The 25,186-nt window shown below is 39.6% G+C and overlaps 1 protein-coding gene across 2 annotated transcripts in view; it reads left to right on the top strand.

The window, feature by feature from the left end:
* DOK5 (docking protein 5) overlaps positions 1 to 25,186 on the top strand; it is a 149,212-nt gene that overhangs the window by 72,107 nt on the left and 51,919 nt on the right. For both annotated transcript variants that reach the window (XR_009048578.1, XM_057704251.1), the window contains exons 3-5: positions 16,244 to 16,358; positions 16,443 to 16,562; positions 19,330 to 19,519. Coding sequence is in view for 1 of the 2 variants with exons in the window: in XM_057704251.1 (XP_057560234.1) it covers positions 16,244 to 16,358; positions 16,443 to 16,562; positions 19,330 to 19,519 (425 nt within the window). In the remaining variant the exon portion in view is untranslated. The remainder of the gene's footprint in view (positions 1 to 16,243; positions 16,359 to 16,442; positions 16,563 to 19,329; positions 19,520 to 25,186) is intronic.

Below are 25,186 nucleotides of genomic sequence, written 5' to 3'. Positions count from 1 at the left end.
CAGGTGTACAGCAAAGTGAATCATATACATGTATCCACTCTTTTTCAGATTCTTTTCCCATGTAGGTCATTACAGAATATTGAGTAGAGTTCCCTGTACTATACTGTAGGTTCTTATTAGTTATCTGTTTTATATATAGTAGTGCATAGATGTCAATCCCAATCTCCCAGTTTATCCCTCCCCTGCTTTCCACTTTGGTAACCATAAGTTTGTTTTCTACATCTGTGACTCTATTTCTGCTTGTATAAAATTCTTAGAGGAAAACATAGGCAGAATACTCTGACATAAATTGCAGCAAGATCTCTTTTGATCTACCTCCAAAAGTAATGAAAATAAAAACAAAAATAAAGCGGTATTTCATTCTTTTTAATGGCTAAGTAATATTCCATTGTGTGTGTGTGTGTGTGTGTGTGTGTGTGTGTGTGTGTGTGTGTCTGTGTGTGTGTGTGTGTGTGTCTGTGCATCACATTTTCTTAATCCAGTTGTCTGTTGATGGGCACTCGAGTTCCTTCCATGTCTTGGCTATTTTAAACGTGCTGCTGTGAACAATGTAATCCCCTTGAGATTCATCCAAGTTGTTGTGTGTTTCAGTAGTCCATCCCTGTTATTGTTAAGCAGTGTTGCATAGTGTAGGTTACCACAGTTTATCTGCATTCAGCCACTGAAGAACTAGTTGTTTCTAGTTTTTCATTATTATGGATAAAGTTTTCATTTTTCTTGGATAAACTCCCAAGGGTGCAACTCCTGGATCACATGGTGGCTGCATGTTTATTTTTATAAGAAATTGCTAGCTTGTCTTACGGAGTGGCTGTGGCGTTTCCAGTCCCGCCAGCAGTGACTGACTGATGCAGCGTCTCTGCATCTCCACCAGCATTTGGTGATATCACTATCTTTATTTTAGGCATTCTGATAGTGACATCTCATGGTGGTTGTAATTTGTATTCCCTGACGGCTAATGATGTTGAACATATTTTCATGCACTTCATTGCCATCCGTGTATCTTTTCTATGAAATATCTCTTCATATATTTTTACCAATTTTTAACAGATTTTTTTTTAACCATTGAGTTTTGTTGATTTTTTATACAGTCTACATTCTAGTCTTTTGTCAGATAGATGGTTGGAAGTGTTTTCTCCTTTTCCATGGCTTATCTTTTAGCCTCTTAACAGGATCTTTTGCAGAACAAAAGTTTTAATTCTAACGAGGTCCAGTGTTCGAATTTTTACTTTTATGGATTACACTTTTGCAGTCAAGTCTAAGAACTCTTTGCCTAATCTTAGATCCTGAACATTTTCTTTTTATAAAATTTCGTGGTTTTAAGTAATATATTTAAGTTCATGATTCATTGAATTTAATTTTCGTATAAGGTGTGAGATGTAGGTTGAGTTTCATTCTTTTTACCTATGGTTGCCCAATTATTCCAATACCATTTGTTGTTAAGAAAAAATTATTTTTTTCCCACTGAATTACTTTTGCACATTTATCAAAAATCATTTGGGTGTATTAGCAGAGGTCTGTTCCTGGGTTCTCTTTTCTTTTTCATTGAGCCATGTATCATATTACTAGGCCTAAATACTGGGTAGAATGATTGCTTCCACTTATTCTTTTTTTTTTTTTTTAAGTTTGTTTTAGCTATTCTAGTGCCTTTCCATAAAGTTTTAAATGAAGCCTCTTTGTGCTCACAGAAAGCCACGTTAGAATTTTGAAAATAATTATATTAAGCCTATAGATCAGATTGTGGAAGAACTGACATCTTTTCTATGTCAAGTCTTTCAGTTCATAAATATGGTTACTCCATTTATTTGAATTTTGAAAACTTCTTTCATCAGCATTTTGTAATGTTCAGCCTCCATAACCTGTACATGTTTTAAGTTTATACGTGATTATTTCATTTAATTTGGATTAAATTTCAAGCCCTTTTGAATTAAATACTTGTGTGTAAACCAGTCATTTTGGGCCTGTAATCTGATAAAACAATCATCTAGTTTAAATTACTTTTCTCCTACCCCACAATTATTTGACTAATCATTTGAAATGATTAGTTGTCCTTCCATTTTGGAAATAACCTCAGGTTTTTGTGGGTTTATGGAAATGTAATCTGTTTAGTCTGTCACTGGTCTGTTAGTTTGACTTTATAATCTTAAGAAACAAATATGCACGTAGGAAAATAACAAGACAAAAACAAATTCGCTACAAAGTTCCTTGAATGTAAATGCTTTTTCCTCCCCATTCTTATAATTTCTTAAAAGCCTGTATCTCCAGGACTTGATCTGTGTGATTTCACACTTGTGTTTATGTGGAGACACTTGACTATAATCCAAGAACACACAGAAGCTCTCTGTAAATAACGTCAAAAGGAAAAGGGTGGGTTTTCTCAAGTTGGTAAAAAATTAGTCAAATGGTTTTTGGATGTGGGAGAAACTGCAGAATATTGTCGACCAAGTGAGTTTGGCAAAGGATGTGTTGGCAAAAGATGGAGGTCCACTTAGCCCATTTTACCATTCTTTGCAGATTTCTTTTTCTTTTTTGCTTGTCACTCTTATTTTTAAAAATCATAAACATCCTGCATGTTCCTTGTAACAAATGTAAATAATTCTGAAGTGTATGAAGTAAAACGAAAGAATTAATCCTACCTTGGCCCTAGTCCCTGTCCGCAGGGAGAAAAAATACTAATAGATTGATGTGTACTCTTCAGACTCTTTTCTCTCTCTATACAGATAGAAGCATATTCTGACGCACATATAGATCACATTTTTAAAGCAAAAATGGAGTAATTCAGTACATACTATGCATACTGTGTTTAAGGAGACCATAAATACAGATTTCCCCAGGATGTTTTGATGACCCTGTAGTCTTTACATAATTTATAGTAGCAACTTCTTTCACATTCAGAATATTCTGGTTTAGGAGATAAAATAAATGGTCACATTAATTACACCCTCTCTCTCATGGTTTGACTATAATTCTAAGTCAATAATTAGTGGCTACACCTCATTAATTTCACAGTTCTAGGCTACTCTTTAATATTGATACACCACAATCTGTTTAAAAATATTCAAATTGATGGGCAAAAAGGTTTCTAATGTTTTACTACTGTAAATTCTAGTATGGTGAAAAACTTGTGCATCTATCTTTATATGCTTATGCTACTCTTTTTGGGAGGAAAAGTCTTAGACTTGAGATGGTCAGCTAATATCCCATACCTTTAACATTTTTGTAGCTACTGCCAAATTGTCTCCAGATAGATTATCCAAAATCCCACACTCACGGAAAGCTTGGGAAAGTGCCCTTTCCTTCACTCTAGACTCCATTCTCTCTGTAAGTTTCAGATGCAGACTTTTCAGCGTAAGATGTGTGTGTGGCTTTTTATTTTTAAGGAAGACACGATGAACAGATTATTTCAGTTATTTCATGTGTACAAATAAAGCTCCACTCTTCAGGGGAGACAGTCCAAATTTATACCTCAGACAGGCGCTAGTCCAATTTATTTTAAGTGACCAAGGGCACGTAGGTATTTTTGGAAAGAATGAAACCATCTCTATGGGGGCTGGGATATAACTGTCTAGACTGGTTCTTTCTTAAGAAATCTTTTACAAAATGTTTGCTTAAACTGCTGTGTTCCAGGTCCTGAGGGGAGACTTGTGGATAGAAATGTTTTATGCTGACAACTTTTGATTAGAACTGGGGATGTCTCTCCTTATTTGTCTGTCCCTGCTTACTGGCACTGCATTAAAACCATTGGTGCTTTTTTTTAGGAAAGACAATATGAAAAAGTTAAAGGTTTGGGACACATTATAAGAAGTCTTTTGCAAAATTTTAATGGAAAGGTTTATTAGAGCTTTTTAGAGTGCTCTGAAAATTTCAGCAGATAATAATAACGTAATAACAATAATAATAATGTAATGGGTTATTTTATTAATCCTGTACTTGAGAAAACATTATGGACCCAGAAATGGATTGCTTTTACATGACTTTTATTTTCAAAGGCAGCCTACAAAAGTTAAAGGGAGACATGCCTCTTCACTTTCCGTAGGAGGATGGCTTTATTTATTCATTTATTTTTAGAATGAAATAATTTGAAGCTTCTTCAGAGCTTCACAATTTGCATATACAAAGTGAATTGCTCACTTAATTCATTTAGTGGCACAAGGGGAAAAATAATTAGAATATAGCCTACAAAAGCAAGGCGGAAAAATTGCCTTTTAGGTAGCAGTCTCCATTTCACTCTGTAAACATAAATAAATCATCATCTGTAAATTACTGTTGGCAAAAGAAGGGGAAAAATTGAAAATCACATCCTTGTTTTCCTAAATGGCTTTTGACTTTGCAGCACACCAGAAACATACTTAATATTCCCACACAATGCTGACTAATTGCATAATTCTGACAGGAATATACCAGTGCCTCAAGGGGATGTACTTTTAAAAATCCGATTGTATTAATCTTCCCTTGAAACACTGAAAGAAATTTCAACAGTTTCTCCATCTAGTTACAAAATAATCCATTTGGAAAATTGAATCGTGTAGTTTGTTTTTCCAAGTTGTTAATGCAAAACTATATCAGTAGCAAATTAAACTTTTAAAGTATGGCCACTTTGTTACTCACTGGCTGTTAAACATTTATTTCAGTGAATACTATCATTTATGACGAATATGACATCTGGAATATGGCGTTAAACAGCCAAATTAATTTGTCAGTCCTTTTTTTGGAATTCCTAATTGGATGGCACACTTAAAGATTTATCAGAAATTTTGGAGAGTGTTGAATATTTCTTTCCTTTGAGGGACTCATAGTACTTTGGATTTTTGATACTCAGAAAACTAGAAAACAAGAACTGCATAGTAATTAAGTAGCTCTTAAATCTCTCCCTGTTTTCCTATTCCTCCCTTTGTAACCTAAGCTAAAGTCATATCTATTTATTACCTGGTTGTCTCCTGGGCTCTGTAGATGTCATTTCCACCCTCTGGTCACGTTCCCTTCCTTCCCTATGGTTAAGTCCACCGTGTATGGCCAAGTCAAATGTGTGCCGCTCAGCTCCAGAGGATGCCCTTCTCATCAGCTCTGTGTGAAGAGCACTCTCCAGTTGCATCTGCCTTGTTCATTCCCTCCTTTTACTTTTTACTGTAACAGGGTTTTCAGCCTCTGCACTGTTAGTTAACATTTTAGTTGTGGACCTGTCCTGTTCGCTGTAGAATGTTTAGCAGCATCTCTGGCCTCTACCCACTAGATGCACCTCCCAGTTTTAGCAACCAAAAATATCTCCGGACTTTGAAATCTTTTCCCCTGGGAAGGAGGGGGGTGCAAGATCTCCCCCAGATTGAGAACCACTGGCCTATAGAATAATCTTTCTAATGCATAGATGTGACCCTTCCATTTATCTGCTTAAAACCTCTTAGTATATGCTCTACAGACCTCATGAGTCACTCTAACTCCTGACGGCATCACACCAGGCCTTGTAGGATGTCGCCCCGGTCCAGCTGCTCCAGCTTCATGCTTTGTCTGTTTTCCACCACCACCCTCTTCACCACGGCTCTTCCTCAGGTTTTTATTGTACCAAACTGCAGTTTTGTGGTTGTGCTCCTGTAGGGTGTGTTTGGTCTGGAAATTCATCTTTCCTTTCTTTGCCTCACAAAGCCCTTGCTCATCCTTCACGACCCACCTTAGGAATAGCAATGCCTAACTGAGGAATGATGGCCTCTGATTCTTTTCCGTATATTCATTTGGTGGATTTGGTGGTTTAGTAAAGAGCTGTTGGATCGGCTGTGTTTGAATCCCAGCTCTGCTATTTGCCAGCTGAGTGAACCAATTCACCTCTGTAGACCGCGACACAGAGGTCTGTGTACAATGGGAATCATAGTTAGAAAGTTTGTGAAAAGTTAAATAACAAAAATTAAATAACATAATCCACATGAAGAGCTTAGAACCGAAGATCTGGCACGTAATTAAGAGTCCACCTGCTTGGAGTCAAACCCTGCCTCCGCCACTGGTCGGGAATTGTCCAGCCCCAGGCATGATAATGACATCACTGCACCTCAGTCTCCTTGTCTTTACGATGGGGATGGTGATAAGGAGGTGAGGCTTTCATTTAACATGTGCTTATTGAGGGTCTGCACTGTGTGAGGCACAGTCCTTGGCACTGGAGATACAGCAGAGAACAAAGCAGGCAACTCCCCACTTCTACTCCAACATAAAGGAAATGTACAAGTAAAATATAACAGTGTGGCGGTGTGACTGATAAATGCTGAGGAGGAAATGAAAGCAGGGGAAAGGATTAGCATATGGAATGCGAGTGTTGCAGTTTTAAAAAGAGTCATCAGGAGAAGATGACATGTGAGTTGCTGAAGACGGGCAGGAGTGAGCCTTCCTCCTGTAGAGGAAGAGTGTTTCCAGGCAAAGGAAGAGCAAGCCCAAGTGTTCTTACATGGCGGGACTAAAAAGACCGCAGAGATGAGAGGGACTTCAGTTGGGCTTTTAAGATAAAGAAAACAGTAAATTGTGCACTGCCTTTGTTTCGGTAGAGCTGTATCTCTTCAGTATAAGGACCTCTAGCATCACAATAGGCTGTGTGTGCCTAGAGAAGTATTTGGAGGAACACTGTGAAAGTTCCAAAGAACTGTCTACTGGATAAGCAGGAGCTAGGCGGAGACTTCAGTGTGTAGCTTTTTATTTCCTCCAGTTATTGGAAAGAGATCCACTTCTCTTAGAGGGGTGCAGAGTGTGTGGGAGGAATACATGTGGTTCGGCTGCATCTTGAGAAAAGTGAATCAAAGTTTGTTCAGACTGATTTTCAGGCAGTGCCGTCCAATGTAGTCACAAACTGGAGCCAAAAAGCACACCACCAGCAAGGTAGCCTTCTGTCATTTTCTGCATTGGCTCAGGAAAGGTGAGTTGGACCACCTTCACCATCTGCCTAGCGTCTCTGTTGAGGGAAGGATGCTTCAGCACAGGGGGAAGATTGGAAGGCCCCATACGATGGTCTGCAGGAGCCACCAAAGGGCTAAGAAACAAAGAATTGCCAACATCCCTGCTCAACAGGCTCTAGAAGTGTAACCTAAACAGACCACCATCTTCACCTGTGCATGATTTGCTTCAGCTCCGAAGTACTACAGTTAGAACGTGCAGTTGTGACAACAGTTAGCTGGCTGTCCTGCTGAAATGCCTGTGAAGAGACTGATGATGGTGTCAAGTCACAAATGGCTTGGTTCCCTTCTTGAGTGAGCTGCTCAGTTGTGTACGCCAGCTCACCTGGTGACAAATCTAAATTAAAAACTGAGGATGAGGATGCCTAAATGTATACAGGGTGTGTGGTGGACACTCCTATCAACTAAACATGCAGTAAATTCTAGGTCGTTCCACATGCTCATCTGATTAAATGCAGTAGTCCACATTTTTTAAATAAATGAATATTCATTGTGATTCTTGTAATATTTGTGACCTGTGTTCCAGATTACTTTAATAAAAAGCAGTATGATACCCAGAGAAAACCATAATCCCAAAAGAAACTTGTACCATCATGTTTATTGCAGCACTATTTACAATAGCCAGGACATGGAAGCAACCTAAATGCCCATCAACAAATGAATGGATACAGAAGATGTGGCATATATATACAATGGAATATTACTCAGCTATAAAAAGGGATGAGATGGAGCTATATGTCATGAGGTGGATAGAACTACAATCTGTCATACAGAGTGAAGTAAGTCAGAAAGAGAAAGACAAATATTGTATGCTAACTCACATATACGGAATCTAAACATGGTACTGATGAACTCAGTGACAAGAACAAGGATGCAGATACAGAGAATGGACTGGAGAACTCGAGGTATGGGAGGGGGCGGGGGGTGAAGGGGAAACTGGGACGAAGCGAGAGAGTAGCACAGACATATATATACTACCAACTGTAAAATAGTCAGTGGGAAGGTGTTGTATCACAAAGAGAGTCCAACTCGAAGACGGAAGATGCCTTAGAGGACTGGGGCGGGGAGGGTGGGGGGGACTCGAGGGGGGGGGGGAGTCAAGGAAAGGAGGGAATACGGGGATATGTGTATAAAAACAGATGATTGACCTGGTGTACCCCCCCAAAAAAATAAAAAATAAAAAAAAAAAAGCAGTATGGAGGTGGGAACGGTAAAAGCATCCTCAGTCAATATTTCTCTTGACTCTGGCACTCATAGATGTATGGGCTTAGGTTGACAAACCAGTTGGATTAAAAAGAATAGTACTTTGACGCACATGAGTCTTCAGTGGATGCTAAGACAATTCTCTGAAAAGTGGTTGGGGAACAGCTTATCAACATGATGCCAAAGTATCACCCAGCATGGATGAATCTCATAGACATGATATTGGGTGAAAGAATCCAAACACAGAAAAATGCATGTGGTATGATTCCATTTATATAAAGTTTTCTAAAAGGCAGAACTAACCAGTGGTGATGGAGGTAAGAATAGTGGTTTTATCTATGGTCAGTAGTGACCCAAGAAGTGGTGGTATTAACTGAAATGTTTTGTATGTCAGTCTGGATGGTAGCCGCCCAGGTGTGTACACGTACGTGTCAAGATTCACTGGACTGTAGTCTTGAGATTTCTGTCTTTTACTGTTTGTGCTTGATCCGTGGGACCTGACATTTAGATTCCTGTGCTGGTTCCAAGCAGAATTGCACAGAGCAGTAGCTTGGACTACAAACCACGGTGCCATATGTACCCACATAAAAAGCAAGTGGGTTTTGAAGAGCTGAGTTTTCTTCAACATTTTAAGGTCTAAGTAGGAAAGATAAGTTTAGTTCAGACTGTCTTTTGAGTTGACAAGTACTGTATTTTTACTTAGGAATTAAGGTTTGCATTTCTTTTTTTTTCCTCTCAAGATATGATTTACAACTTGTAGAAATATCTTTTAATATGTTTCCAAAACTGTTTGCATCTTTCGTTTTATTCATTTGCTCATTTATTCAGCCAGTCACTTATTCGTTCATTTGCTTTTAGTATTTTTGAAGGACGACACATTATGAAGTGTACTGCTAGGAAATAACATACATCCACAGAAGCCAGAAGTTCTAGCTTTGAGTGTGGCTCGACCCTTGCATTCTACCTGAGAAATCATAATTAAGTTACTTCTCTGATTCTCACTACTCATCTTTGTAATAGCTTTAATAATAGTACCACCCTTGTTGTATCATCCTGAGAATTTAGTATTACATTGTAGCCACTCACCATTCTGCCTTTGATTGAAGTGAGGGGGCTTCCTTCTTGAGAAGTGGATTTATAACTGAGGAGTAGGGTGGGATTCATTTCCTCATTTAAGTAGACTAGTTCTACTTATATATGATGGTGAACCGTAAGATTTCCTTTGAAAAAAATTTTAAAAACCAAATGATTCAACTGATAAAACTGATAATCAAAGTTCTTGTGGATTATTATGTATTTGACTAGGAAGTCTGGTCTCTTTTGTACTAGAAGCAATATTGTTATACAGTGGGATTTGAGAGAAAAATTCCATGAAAATTCTTGGCCAAGAGGAAATCAAACAGAGGGTGTCTTAGCCAACTTCTGCTCTGGCAACAATTCCAAAATCTTAGTAGCTTATAGCAACTCATCTTTATCTTCTGCCCTTGTTGCACAAGGGATCTGGGTTGGCTGTGGGTGTATTGAGAATAGCTGGATTAATTTGACTCAGTTGCAGTCCATCTGTCTGTACATTCAGAGATCCAGGAAGAAGCGGGGCGGGGGGGGGGCGGATATTCTTACTGGAGTGGAGGGCTGAAGCTCACGGAGAGAGGAACTGACTTACATGTGCACGTAAAGCATCTTCTTGAGCACATCAGCTCACATTAGCCAAAGCAAGTTGCGTGACCAAGTCCAAACTCATCAGGAGAGAGTCCCGAGGACCAGGGGGAATGGATGATTTTGAACAAACAATCCAATCTAGACAATGAAGGTTGCTGTGAGGTACAGAATTTGCCTTTGGTCTGATTGGAAATACCTCCATGTTCTAAAGAGAGAATCATTTCTGCCAAGTCTTGTCTCTACTTAATCTTTCCATCCTCTGTGCTCATAAACATACTTTGTGTATCAGGGAAGCTCTTCTTCAGTGTTCACTATCTTTTACCAGTGGAATTTTCAAGGAGTCACTATCTTCCTTGGATTTTGAATTAGTCCAAGGATTGAATTGGGCCCAGGATGTTTAAAATCAGATTAAACCTAAAGCTAACCTGGGCCTTTAAAAGTAAACACCCAATTTCAAGAGAAAATCAAGCATTTCAAAAGTCCTAATATGGATGCTTTCAGTAAGCCATATACATGTTTCTGGTCTTCTTTAGCAGATTTTAGCTCCATTTCAAGAGAAAAACTCTGGAGTCAGGATGCTTAAATATATCTTGGAAAAGGAAAAGGAAGGTTAGAGAGTGAGAGGCCATAGATTAATTTGAACAAGTAATCAGACAGGTAACAGCCTAGAAAATAAATAGAAATTATTTTGATTGTCTGACTTGGTCAACTATTCCCTTACCATGAAGATTATATAAAAGGGTAGGTCAAAATATTTAAACTCTACTTATATGCCATTTTTAATCATAACATTTGACTTCTATTTCTTTACTGCTGACTATCAAACCCTCTGCTACTAAGTAATGAAAATTTGTAACTGGATCTCACACTAGACCTCTCTTTGGAACTGTTCTTTTGACCTTTAAATCCTAATTCTCAGACACATTTCAGATTTTGGTCATGAGGCTTAAAACGCTTTGTCGTCTTTCTCACTTAGGACATGTAATCTTGAAATGGACAAAAAAGGCAAAAAAACCCAAATGATCCTATTCAGATGAGTGAGCTTTGGGATACCAAGTAGGCACCAAATCTTTACCAGGTTTCTATTGAAATCTCTTGTCACGCTTCTGCCAAACAAATGAGAGTTGCTCTGGGTGACTGTAGACCTTTAGATCAACTGTTACCACCTGGATGGTTGACTCAGCAGAAAATGAAATGAAAGTCAGTGTCATAATAGTAGTATTAGATTAGGACGAGTAGATTGATGGTGTTTTCCCTAATTTTTAGTCCTTTGTCACTTATTCATAACAGTTTGCTGTCATGGTATCACCTCTACTCATTTACTTAATATTTTGCTTGAAGTCATATCACTTCTTTGTTTAAATAAGAGAACATTTTCTTACTACCATCGATAGAAACCAGTATCGCTTGCCATGAACGGGAATTCACATTTAAAAAGAAGTACAAGGGAAAGAAAATGATATATTTTTTAAGGCTGAATAATATCCTGTTGTAGGTATAGACCACATTTTCTTTATTCATCCATCAGTGGACATTTAGGTTGTTTCCATATCTTGGCTGTCGTAAATAATACTGCAATAAACACAGGAGTGTAAATATCCCTTTGAGGTCCTTTGAATTTCCTTTGAATACGTACCCAAAAGTGGGATCGCTGGACCACATGATAGTTTTATTTTTAATTTTTTGAGAAACCCTCCATACTATTTTCCATAGCAGCTGCATCATTTTACATTCCCTCTAACAATGCACAGAGTTTCCATATCTTATCCCTCGTGAAAAGAACAGCACTTGACACAGAGTAAATTATAAAAATAAATGAATGAATGAGCAAATGAATAGTAAATAAACAATGACTTAAACATTTTGATGAATCAGTGGATGCAAGGAAGATTCTTAAAGAGGGAATGTGGTTCTCCTGCTGCTGTGCTTAAGTGATTTCCTCCTTGATGCTGTTACACCTTGAGGAAATTTTTACATTTTATCTGACTCTCTACACAAAGACAGCGTAATTCATGTAAAGTTTAGGGTGTGTCTGTTCTCTTGCACTGTGGAAAAAAAATAAAGTCTAGAAAACTATAAGTATAATCTATAAAGCTTAAGAGGCAGTTTTCCTTAAAGGTTTTGAACTTGGCAGGAAATAACTTCTGGCTGACCTGAGACATAAGGAGAAGAGAGTAAATTCATACTCAAGGTGAACTGAAGATGTTACGTGCCCGTGGTCCTGAAAGCTGATCCTCTTTGAGATGGTTCTGAGGATCGCATATAGTCATTTCTGATGGTCAGTTACTCTGATGTCGCCCCTATTTAAAATACCACTCATATTAAATGAGAATCTGAGACTTTATCAAAATCTCTCTTTGCGGACTTCCCTGGTGGCACAGTGGTTAAGAATCTGCCTGCCAATGCAGGGGACACAGATTCAATCCCTGGTCCGGGAAGATCCCATATGCCGAGGAGCAACTAAGCCCATGGACCACAACTACTGAGCCTGAGATCTAGAGCCTGTGAGCCACAACTGCTGAAGCCCGCGTGCCTAGAGCCTGTGCTCCGCAACAAAAGAAGCCATGACAACGAGAAGCCCGTGCACCGCAGTGAAGAGTAACCCCATGCTTTCTGCAACTAGAGAAAGCCCTCGCGCATCAATGAAGACCCAACTAAGCCAATAAAAATAAATAAATAAATAGATAAATTTATTTAAAAAAAAATCTCTCGTTGCTTCAAAAGTAATTATTTAGGGGCAAATTATTTCTTTGGAAAAGGAATATTAAAAAATATGTCCTGCCTCGACTTTCTTATTTGCAAAATGGAGTGATGGTGGAAACAAATATAGCTCATAAAAGTTTTTATGTGACTTTTAAATATATCTGCAAATGTTAATTCTCATAATTATCACTTTAGCATATATTTTGAGGAAGATTCTATTATGAATTAGAGCAAATTGCAATTCTTTTGAAAATAAACTGTTCAAGTGTGTTTGTGTGTGTGTGCTTGTGTGTGTGTGTGTATAAACATGCTCACTGAGATGTGTTCTGAGCTGGGGACAGAAACTGTTGCTTCAGAACCTGCTGATCCTACCACACACAAAGCATGACCCTGCCTGCTGCTTGAACACTCAGTCACCTCCCCTGAGCAAGATGTCGGTTTCTAATCATCTAAACCGGTTTCCAAAATGGGTGATGGTGTTCTGACTCCTGCACTTCTCCCTACATTTCCTGATCCTTTCAGGTGACTTATTCCTTCCTCTTTGCCCTTAATGGATGTTTCATGCTATCACATATTTCAAGGTCATTGCTGAGTTGGAGGCTAAGGTAGACTACTCCCATATAATATCTCAGCAGAGGGTCAGCATAAAACCTAGAGCCGTCATGCCCTCCTTATATCCTCATGAAAAGAAAGAGGTCCTCCAGGAAGAGATGACTTTCGGAGTTCAAGATTTTCTATGCTGAACCTTTGCAGAGTCAGTCATTATTAGTGTTTCAGACGGTGAAGAGCCCAAGTTTTGGGGTCAGCTTGCCTCATTCATAGCTCATTTCTGGCATTTTTTAGCTGTGGACTCGGGCATATGAGTTTAACCTTTCTCATCCACAGTTTCTTCATCTGGGAAATACTGATAATAATATCAATGTCATAGGATTTTTATGAAGATCATGAGACATTCTATATAAAAAACACTAATAAGCGCAGTGTGCGTAAACGTATGGTTCAAGCTCAGTAAATGTTGACTCTCAAATGATGGTTTTTCATTGATTCAGCTCATCAGTAAGTCGTGGGTAGGTGACTCATGTCTAGCTGGGAGCTGGAGAGATGAATGGATTAATTACGACAACAGATAATAGAATACAGCTTCATGCGGCAGATGTGGGAGCAGAAAGAGGGAACAAGGAATTCACACTGAGGTCAGGGCAGCTTTCCCAGCGGAAGTGAACCTTGAAGGAAAAGGGAAATTTCCCTGGAGAAAAGAGACAGGAGAGAGAGGCATTCACCCTGGAGAAGCATCACACAAGTAAATTTGCGGGTGAGTCTGGTCTTTTGTTCGAGTCCACATACGTTCGCTGAGTTCTCGCTATGTGACAGGGTCTGGGTTAGATTCTGGGGGCAAAGTGGTGGGCAAAAAATATGCTGTTTCTGCCCTATGGAACTTTTATTCTAAGACAGGCGCTAAGGAAAAACCCACATAGCCAGAGGCCAAAGATGTCATTGGATAGTGGAGCCTTGAGACGTTGATTTGATGGGGGCTCGGGGGTTGTCCAGTGGCAGTCTTCAGGTAGCTGAGATTTAGACTAAGACCAGAAGGGTGAGTGGGAGTGAAGTAAAGAGACAGTGAGGAAGGCTCTGTGCCCCAAGCATCGTGGTGCCTCCTGGGAACTGAATAAAGGCCAGTGCGGCTGGGACAAGGGATGGTGTTTCAGAGAGGAGGCTGGTGATAGCTGGAGGGAAGACCTCAGGGGGCCTTCATAATCATTCTGAGGATTTGGGCTTTTGTTCCAAGTACAAAAGGGAAGTCATTGAAGTGTTCTGTTTTATGCCTAGAAATGCTGGAATTAGACTTGTGTTTTAAAAAGATCATCTACTCCCCTTCCCCAACCCTCACTTGTCCAAGCTCCTCTGTTCATGTTAAAGCTTCTTTTTACTTTTTCACCACAATATCTTTGCTTCCACCAGAGCTGCTTCCTTCCCGAAGCTGACTAGGGGTTTAAAAAAGAAAACTTAAAAAAAAAGGGGGGGGGTCATCTGGATGCTGTGTTTACAGTAAATGAATGGGGTTAGGATGGAAGTGGAGAGACCAGTAAGTAGTTGGGACAAGATGATAGTGGCTTATAGTGTGGTATTAGCACAGAAATAAACAAAAAATAAAACGGGTTGCATCTGGTAAACAGTAAGAGACTTGGTGCATTTGGAGACTGAGATAGGTAGTGTTAAACCACTAAAGAGTTTGCAGCTTTTGGGAAACAGTTGTCTGTTTGGGTTGCTAAAACAAAAATCTATAAGCTGTGTAGCTTATAAACAACAGACGTATTTCTCATGGTGCTGGAGGCTGGGAAGTCCAAGGTCAAGTCACAGGCAGATTTTGTGTCTGGTGAGAACTCAATTTCTGGTTCATAGAAGGCATCTTCTTGCTATATCCTCACATGGCAGAAGGGACAAGGGAGCTCTCTGGGGCCTCTTTTCTAAGAGCCACTAATCCAGTTCACAAGGGCTCTACCCTCATGACCTAATCACCTCTAAAGTCTCCACCTCTTAATACCATCCCCTTAGAGGTAGACTTTCAACCTATGAATTGGGGAGGGCCACAGACACTTGGTCCATAGCAACTGTTGTGATATTTCATGCTAAGAAATTTGCATTATCCTATAAAGAGAGCCAGTGGAGGTTAAGAAGCAGGTGCATGGAGAGCATTTACTTCTCTCCTCACCTACTTCCTGAGCCAGGCATTTATTGAATTTAGAGTAAGAGATGGGAGAAATGGCATGCCATTACTGATGGAAAAGATTGATGGGAGGCACATTCTTTTGTATAAAACAGAAGAGATAGACTAAGGGGAGGTTAAGCTTGTCAGTGTGAAAGGGTTATTTGTCTTGTAAATGCTCTGTCCCAAGCCACCTAAACTTTCTCTCCTGCAGGACCCAGGAGATGTAACTGAATGGGGGATGGGCATTTTGGAAACACAATAAGCCAATACCCCTTGTGGGAGTGGAACGTTCATAAAAGTGTTAAAGGGACCAAGAGATTGTGGGAGAGAGGGAGGTGAGGAGAATGTCTAGTAGGGAGAGCTTTCCCCTACTCAAAGGAAGAAGGTGATACCACGCAGTGTTTTCAGACCCTAAAACAGTGGCCCCATAACCATGGAGAAGCTGGGAGTAAGTCAGAGAGACCGGGGTAACATTTCATGAACCAACTCTCTGTGTTGGGATACATGACTTCAACCTCGAGTAAAGGGGCATCTTTGAGGATTCTGAGGCTCTCTCTCTGATTATCAAAGAGTGAGATCGTCTAGTTACGAACCAGACCACCATGGCCTTCTCTTCCTTGGGGTTGATGTGTTTAAGATGCTTGCACTGGGAGTGCTCTGAAGAGATGGGGTGTTTGAAAGTCTGTCCACATTGATGGAGATGGACTTGGAGATAGACTTGAAAACAATGGAGAAGGCAGAGTCTTTGACAGGTGCAGATAAAAAGCTAAAACAACAACAACAACAAGCTTTTACATCTATGAAGCTTTGAGCCTGTGCCACTTAATAGGCTTCGAAAAATCTGAAAAGGGGAGGTAATTTGTTAACCTTCCTTGCTAGGCATTAAGGATGACACTGAAATAATTTGTTGCTTTTGAATACATACTCTTCTCTTAGGCTGTGTTCCCCTGGGATATGCCTTCCACCTCCTGTACCTCCACTCGGTGCGATGGTGTTGATGGGCAGCTTTCTTTCCGGAGCATCCTCAAACTCGGCATTGTTCCTTTTTCAGGTTACAGAACTCAACAATGTGAAGAACGTAGCTCGATTGCCAAAAAGCACCAAGAAACACGCCATAGGGATTTATTTCAATGATGATACCTCCAAGACCTTTGCGTGTGAATCAGGTTTGTGGGAGGCAGGGAGGGCTTCGGCTTTTTGCTTTTCAGCGGGTGCTGGGCATACACGTTAATCTCTGGACATTTCCGCAGATCTTGAGGCGGACGAATGGTGCAAAGTCCTCCAGATGGAGTGTGTAGGGACGCGAATCAATGACATCAGCCTTGGAGAGCCTGACTTACTGGCTACTGGGGTTGAGAGAGAACAGAGTGGTATGTAAAGAGAATTGTCTCCTTCGCCCTTTTCTAAAACTGTTTTTGCCCCCATGTAATGAAACATGAGACATCTTCATGATGTAAAATTTTTGAAGGTATTAACTGTATAAAGAAAGCAGTAAAAATAACCTTTTATTTCACCTAGAACTTGTGCTGACATTTCAGTGTGTTTCTTTTCTTAATATGTTTTCAGCATATAATAGGAATGTATCTACACTCATAATATCAGCTAGAAATTATGAAGAAACCGCTGTGTGTGTGAGTTTTCTGTGGAAGATGCATTAGACCATTTAATTTTCCCGGCAGCCCTATGGTACAAGTACTATTACTTTCCCATTTTACAGATGAGGAAATTGAGGCTTAAAAGAGCTAAAGATCTTGCTCCAATTCCAGTAACTGCTATTTGATTCCAGACTATACTCTTGGGCCTATATTTACAGTGTATAGATTTTATAGTGCAATGAGTTTTTGTCTTGCTTTTTTTCACTTAAAATTTTTATTGAATGCTTTCCAGTGTTTTTAATAGAATCCAGACTTCATCAAGTTTAAACCCACCTGAATCTGTGATCTATTTTTTTAACTCTTAACAATTGAGCCAACTCTTTGAGCTCAGCACTCAACCTGGGAATACATCATTATAAATAATTATGACCAAAATATTCATGAACACGTCAACAAAATCAATGTTGGTTTGCCATATGAGCTTGGAGGTGAGGAATCATTTGTTTGGCTCCAGATAACTGGGCCCTGTGATGGGATAGATTGGATCCCAGAGTTCTGCTCTAGCCTGTTGACTTATCTATAAAGATGTATCACAACTGAAAAGAGGCTGTGGGTCACCCGGCTTGATTACTAATGGCAGAGGTGGAAATGTACTGACCCTTTCCACGGATTCACACTGCAATTGTTAGTAAAAAATGCCCTTTCTCCCAATTGGAACTATGTCTTCATGACACATTTACAGTCAGTGACCGTTTTGGATGCACCGTATCTGCCGTAATCCATCTCCAGGAAAGTGGTATTGACACAGTCTTAGAAGGGCTGGCTAATTCAGAGGAGCCTCTTAGCAGACTGGGGAACTGAGCTGCAGAGAGGTTAAGCCGTTTACCGGGGTCATGCAACCAAGCCCCAGACTCCTCCCTCTGTAGTTCACGAACTCAGGATGCTCTTGGGCTGAACGGAGGCACGCATAGTGCCTCACAGACAGATGCACATGAAACCAATAAAGAGGAAAACATGACAGGTTTTGGTTATTCTTTAGAGTACCCAGATCAGCACTTACTTCTCACATTTTATATCTGCAAAGCTATATTCAGATAGTGCTCCAAGAAGAATTCAAGAATTGCCTGTGCCTAGGAGTTACCTTTCTGGTACCAATTTTATGTGCCTCAGTTTCCTCTTCTGTCAAACAGGAATAAGAGTACCTCTGGCATATAACTACTAGGGATTATAACGAAGCTCAGCTCTGTCTTTTAAGACACTTCACAAGATTAATTGTGTGACTTCAAGTAATTGTAGTAGTCACTCTTAACCACTTTTGCTGTTATTCTTGGACGAGGTAGTTATAGAAGAACTTCCAGGCAAGTAAATTGGTACTGCTCTCTCTTACTTTTTGCTTAATGATGACAGTCTTTCTTACTTATTTCAGAACTCTCCAGGGAGAAATTTGCTCCACTAGAATATACTTTTAAAATAATAGTTACTAGAAAGCAGCAAATATTTGGTTATTGGGAGTTTGAAGTAACTTAGAAAATTTGAAGAAGAGATGCTTGAATACATTTATGAACACTATCTTGACACTCCTATTTACCAAACTTAACTAAAGTCTATGGAAATTCTAATGACTTCCTTATTATAAAACAACTAATTTAGAATATCAGTGATATTATTAGTGCCACACTGTTTTCCCAGATGTTGGCAATCTGTCATAATGACGAATAGCTAAAAATGTGTTTGCCATAGCGATAATATTTTTGTTCATATTTCACTTAAAATTTTGACTCTGTAACTTCCTGAACTAATGAATTTTCTAGGAATGTAACAGAAATACCATGACTGTATCTGTGGGGATGAAAATTCAGTTGCAATAATAAGCCAGATAGTTTACTTAGAGTAATCATAGTTAAATTTTAACAATCATACAAATAAGCAAATGAATGTTTCTTTCTGGTATTTAGTTAAGGGGAGCTCTTTGTTAAAACTAGTTCAAATAGATCCACTGGAATTTTTCCAAACTGTTGGTCAGTTAAGTGCATAGTATTAGTTTTATTTAAATAATTTGGGATAGAGTTGTGTTCCTTTAGTAATGAAAATTATAAGTTGATCAGTATAATTTTAATATTGATAAACCATGTAGCAGTTGTTTTGCACCTGCATCTTTTGTGAACACAAAAATGTGGGTGTAATTAACGTGTACTTGGCAGGAAAAAAAATCGTTTTTAATGGTTTCATTGCTTTAGTCTTTGACTGGCATACACATTTTTTATTATGCAGATCAAAAAATCTAAAAATGATCTTTGCTCATGTAAATAGTGTTGCATGTATGTTGACAACCAGACTGTATCATTCTGTTATTTAATATAGTCTTCATTTAAAAAAATCATTTTCTAGAACTGTTAATTTATGAGAAAGGTTTATCTTCTCGAATATTCAACCAAAACCTAGAGTAAAAGCTTGAATTATTTTGAAATGCCTCTTTGTTCCTACAATGTCTTTGATGTTTTATTCCTGGGGATTTTAGACTAACCTTTTGTTTTTCTCCCAGAGAGATTCAATGTGTATTTGATGCCATCTCCTAACTTAGATGTACATGGCGAATGTGCCTTGCAGATTACATATGAGCACATCTGTCTTTGGGACGTCCAGAATCCCAGAGTCAAACTCATCTCTTGGCCGCTAAGCGCCCTGCGGCGGTATGGACGAGATGCTGCTTGGTTCACTTTTGAGGCAGGGAGGTGAGTTTCATGACTGTTTTGCTACATTTTTTTCCCCAGGTTCACATCACGTGAGGCCTGGGTTTACCTATGGGATCCAATGTGATGCATACTTGGGGAAATGCATGGAGCTGTAGCTGTATGATGCTGGGAATGGTGTAAATACTCGTGTATTCAACGTGGCTTTCTTTCCCAGGGAGGGTGCTCGTGTTTCACGAATGTAATGGGAATTTTCATGACACAGTTTGAGTCCATACCACAGACCAGAGTTGAACTAGGTACAAGTGCTAGCAGTGTACTGTTTACAGGGTCATGCCCAACAGAGGCCAACTCACTGGTTTTTGGTAAACTTCTATATTGATATTTATGTTTCCTCACTGAACTAACGGTGGTACATTGTCAATATTAGGGGCCATTGACATTCTTCAAGTTGCACTTTATTAAGTTTCATCTATTTATCTCACAGTGTAATGAATGACACTAATACTGGAAGAGGTTAATTCTATGACTTGCTTATTGCAATACCTAAGAAACACATTTGAGACTTTTCCTTTTTCCCTTGTCGAAGTTAATTTTGGAGAGAGAAGATGGTGCCAATAATACTTGAGTTGATCTTCAGCTACCCAAGATATTAGTCTAATCAGTGTCTTATTTTCACCCTTCCTCCCTCAGAATGCAGGCTCTTCTTTTGGAAACACTGCAGATGGAATTTTATATTTTAGAATTTTAAATGACTAAATTTTAAGAAATACAAGTCCTTCTATATATCACCTGAAAGAAATTAAAGTTGAAAAAAATCAACTTGTGACTTAAAGAGATTTTTGTTTGTTTGTTTGTTTGTAAAAGTAGACAGTGCTTCCTGACAGGAATATAGTACTTGATGTAAGTGCAATGACAGACGTTCTAAACACCTGAGACTCTGCTCCACGTGACTATGTCACAGTACTGCTCCACTCACATTCACCTGTTCACTCCATTATAAACAAAGCCCAGTTATTTAAGATGCGCTTTTCAGAAATATGATCAATCTGATACTCTTACAACTATCCTCGAAAGTGATTAAATTCTTCTCTCCCACATAGCTCTTCTCAGGTCTGTTTAAATTTTAAGAAGCTGGAAATGGAAGTAGTATAAACACATCAGTGAATCTCCCAGAGACACAAAAGTTCTCACATTAGCAAATGAAACTTTAATTTTTAGTGCCTTATCCTTCTTATGTCAGAATTACTTATTGCCCTTATGGGAAAATCTCGGTAGAAAATTAAGAATTTGTTTGGGAAGGTGGGTATATTTCCCTGTTTGGGTCTCAGAAATTATTATTATTATATAATTTTATTTTTTGGCTGCTTATTATTATTTATTTATTTATTTATTTATTTATTTATTTATTTTATTTTTGGCCACACTGCAAGGCCTGTGAGATCTTAGTTCCCTGACCAGGCATTGAACTCGCACCCTGGGCTGTGAAAGTGCAGAGTTCTAACCAATGGACTGCCAGGGAATTTCCTTGGAAATTATGTATGTATTAACTGTAACTAGTGAAATCTGGGTATGAAAGATGTTTTATCATAGAAAATAGACTTTTCTATTGACTGTACACCTCGTATCATTCCCCACTCTTATTTCATATCTATGTGCAAGAGAGGTCTGCATTGATCAAGATGTTTGAGGCCTCTTCTGGGCAGCATTTATTTCAACATTCATATTTTTCAGTTTTTCTTTGATTCCTTCTATTTATAGGAAATAGTGAAAGGAAAAGGGTATGCATGGTTTTTTATTGTCACTTCTGAAGGCTAAAAACTTAGTCAACCTTTGTACTATCTCATGACTATTTGAAACTTTTTAAAAATTTTGTCAGTATTCCAGGTTTTAAAACTGCTTATAGCTTGCAAAAGTTTAACTCATGTTGACATCTTGCGGAACTGCTAAAGACCTAGGAGATTATTTTAAAGACTTTGATATTTCTCCCAAGTGTGGTAGGAAACCATAGAGATTTTTAAGCAGGGGTGTGTGTGTGTGTGTGTGTGTGTGTGTGTGTGTGTGTGTACTGTGTAATCATGTTCATATTTTGTAAATAATAGGATAGAGGTGGCAGGTGTGTTTGTGGGGAGATACTAGAGGAGCTTAGGTGAAAGAAATGGTGGAGGAAAAGTGAGGATATATTGGAGACACGAATTTCAGAAATATTCCAATGGTCTTTGACCAAAAGCTGTAAAGTGCTGACTTGGAAAATGAAAGAGCTTTTTTGGTTCATGACTTCAGTCTCTTTGTGGTCTGACCTTTTGGGTATTTCATCCAAGAACTCCAGTGGTTAGATGATCATAGTACCTACAACCTATACCACAAAGTGTCGTGCCTCAAATACTGTAAGGACTTTAGAGTATTCATGCATTCTGAGCTGCGTTCTTGTTCAGTGGTCATGCTTTGTGGGGCTGGTACAGACCTGAGATTGAACGAATGATCAGAAGGATAAGTATTGGAAATGTCTTCTTAGGACCTCACTCATTTCTCCAACAGCGTGCTGTGTAGTGTAAGGGGCACTGGTTTGGAAGTCAGAGATCCTAGGTTCTCATCTCTGTTCTTTACTAGATGTTGGCTGTGGACAGAGTGTTTAACTTCCCTTGTTAGTTTATCTAAGTAATAACTTCCTTCTGGGGTGGTTGTAGGTAAAAGCAGCAACGCATAGAGATGACCCAGAAGGTGCTGGGCTTCTCTTAAATAGTATCTTTGAAGTTTCATTATAATAACTTTTGGAGCAAGACTGGGTTTGTAGGATCCAGACAGTGTTAAATGCAAGGTAATATTACTCTTTTATATTTTGCCTGAAACTGAAATAAAGATGAATTTTTATAGTTACCATCAAGATACTCAGGATGATAAGATCATTCAAGTTCCTCCGAGTGTGAAGGTTTTGTACCTGCCTCGCTTTATTAGTGAGGATAATTTTTTCCCTTGGCTATTTTTGGGTATGTTCAAAACAAGGCCGTTTCATATTAACTAAGGTAATTTTCTCCCTGTCTCACAGTGATAGATGAACAGGAGTTAAGTCTCTCTAGGCAGATAGTTTTCACATATCCAGCATGCGTCTGCAAAGACATCACACAGAGAACACAGAGACGGCCCTCTAGAACACAGAGAATCTTCCCAAAGACCTTGGGCAAAGTTCTGCTCTTTCTGGGCAAAGCCTCTGTTAGACTTGGAACTAAGTGTTATTCCTGCTGGATGGCCCATTTCGCTGCACCAAGATTGACAGTGGGGCACGTGTAATAGTGTAATAAACTGGGGCGGGGTGGGGGGAGGTGGAGAAAATGAAATGAAACTATAGTCAATTACATACTGGCTGTGGGACCTTGAGCTGAATGACCTAGCTCTCTGAGCTTCCATTGGCCACCTGTACAATGGGTATAAGATATTATGTCTCTCACAAGATGGTTGTGAAGATTAAACAAAGGTGCGTATACAAACACCTGGAAGGTAGGCAGTTGTATCAACCCAAACTGACACAAGCAGAAAAGAAATTCATTGGCCTTCAGAACCCAAAGTCCAGGGAGTAGGGATGGTTTCAGGCTTGGGCTGATATGGAGTCCAAATGAGGACCCTAGGTTTCATCTCATAGTCCTGTTCCTTCTAGATGGCTTCACTCTGGCTCCACACAGGGCTTCCAGGAGCTTTGAGATCTTCTTGTACCATCAGCCAATAGAAGAGAGATTCTTACCATTTGTTGACCATTCCATTCACTATGCGTCAGGAACTGCTCTAGAGACTTTATGGAAAGCACACGGGGTACAGATAGAATGGGGCGGTGGTTCTCCCAAAGCAGGAAGGGGGTACTGATACCATCACAAGGCATGTGAGGTTTAAAAAAAAACCTAACTAAATTTATCCAGTACAGCAGGGATCCCCAATCCCTGGGCCGCGAACTGGTACTGGTACCGGTCTGCAGCCTGTTAGGAACCGGGCCACACAGCAGGAGGTGAGTGGTGGGTGAGGGAGAGAAGCTTCATCTGCCACTCCCCATCGTTCTCCATCGCTTGCGTTACCACCTGAACCATGACTTGCATTATTGTCTGAATCATCACACCCTGCCCCCTCCACGGTCCATGGAAAAATTGTCTTCTACCAAACCGGCCCCTGGTGCCAAAAAGGTTGGCACCGCTGTATTTCAGTATTTAATAGCTGCTCAAAGCAAATAGAGTGAAGCGGCTCTTTGACTATATCAGCAACTTCACTCATAATGGTGCTGAGATACAGAACAGTGGTTCTCAACCAGGGGTGATTTTGCTCCCAAGGGACATTTGGCAATGTCTGGAGACATTTTTAGTTGTCACAACGTAAGCTGCCCAGGACAACCCCCACAAAAAAGAATTATCGGGTCCAATTATCCAGGTGAAAAACTCTGCTCTAGCAGGCGTATCAACCATTGAAAATTATTACTGCTATTTATTGAGCCCTTACTATATGAAAGTCGTTGTACTGAGCATTTTACACGCACTGTCTCATTTAAGCCACTGACTGGTCATATAAACCTGGGGATGTTATTATTCTGGTCCTAAGAGGAAACTTGGGCCTCTGTGTGACTGATCCAAACGCACGAGACCAGTACGTGAATGGTGGATTCAGGAGCACACTCAGCTCTTCTTACTTCCAAACCCTGTAGATTTCGAAGAAGCCTGAGTATCACCACTCTGCTGGGTTAGAACTCTACAGAGCTGAGGAAGAGAAGGCATACTACGTAACCCGAACACCCTAAAACCATTTTAGATGTGCACTCATGTGTGAATTGTCTTTGTTTACTTTGACTCTGGAACGTCCTATTTGTCCTTTTAGTTCGGAGTGCAGGCACCTACAGCCAGGACTGTTCATCTCTCCTGGGCGGCAGTGTCGTGATCAAAGTTCATGAGAGTCTTCTAGATGCTATTTTCCCTCTCTTCCCCAATATAGGCAAATCTGACCATACCTCTGTTTTTTTCTGGAAGAAATCCAGAGGTGAAATATCATCTTTTAAATAAAGTGCAGTTGCACAATTAATCGCCACTCGTTGCCCCTGGAAATGAAGAACAATTAGCTTATTTGGGGCAGGGAGAAGAGACACATTGCATATTTCATTTGAATTTTTTCTAGTCTTTCGCTGTTTCTTTCCACTTGGAATGCCCTGAAACTTCAGTGAAGTACATCAGACTGGCAGGGGCTCTGATTTTTTTAAGGGAAGATCCAATTGACATGAAGTTCTAACCGTGGCAACATCCCCCGTGGAACTATTCTTGAAACGTTACTGTTTAAAGCACAGTGGCAGGTGTCCAGTAAGATTCCCTGTGAATTTCACAGCTGGCCGCCCAGTTCGCATGCTTTGGTGTCAGGCCCCGCCCCACCTCCTGACTGATTTAAATGAATACCCTGGGTTTAGCACCTGCAGGGGTGAGGGAAGCTCAGGTGACATTTGGCAGAAAGTGGTGAGTAATTAGCACACGTGGGTGCCTCTCTTTACCAGCCTGAGAATGTCTCTCTTGTGCTTTTGACATCCTTTTAAGAGAAACTTTTAGGTGCGCCAAGAATATGTGAAAATTGACATTGCATTTACAAATTCTCTTCCTTAAATGGAGTGCACAGATTGGTGAAAAAGGCTTTTATGGATGTAAAGGCATCTGACCAGTCTTGGAAAAGAAATCACCATCACTCTAAAAAGAAGTC

The sequence above is a fragment of the Hippopotamus amphibius genome, chromosome 12, assembly GCF_030028045.1.
Source record: "Hippopotamus amphibius kiboko isolate mHipAmp2 chromosome 12, mHipAmp2.hap2, whole genome shotgun sequence".
NCBI lineage: Eukaryota > Metazoa > Chordata > Mammalia > Artiodactyla > Hippopotamidae > Hippopotamus > Hippopotamus amphibius.
This window is presented reverse-complemented; position numbering and strand designations above follow the sequence as displayed.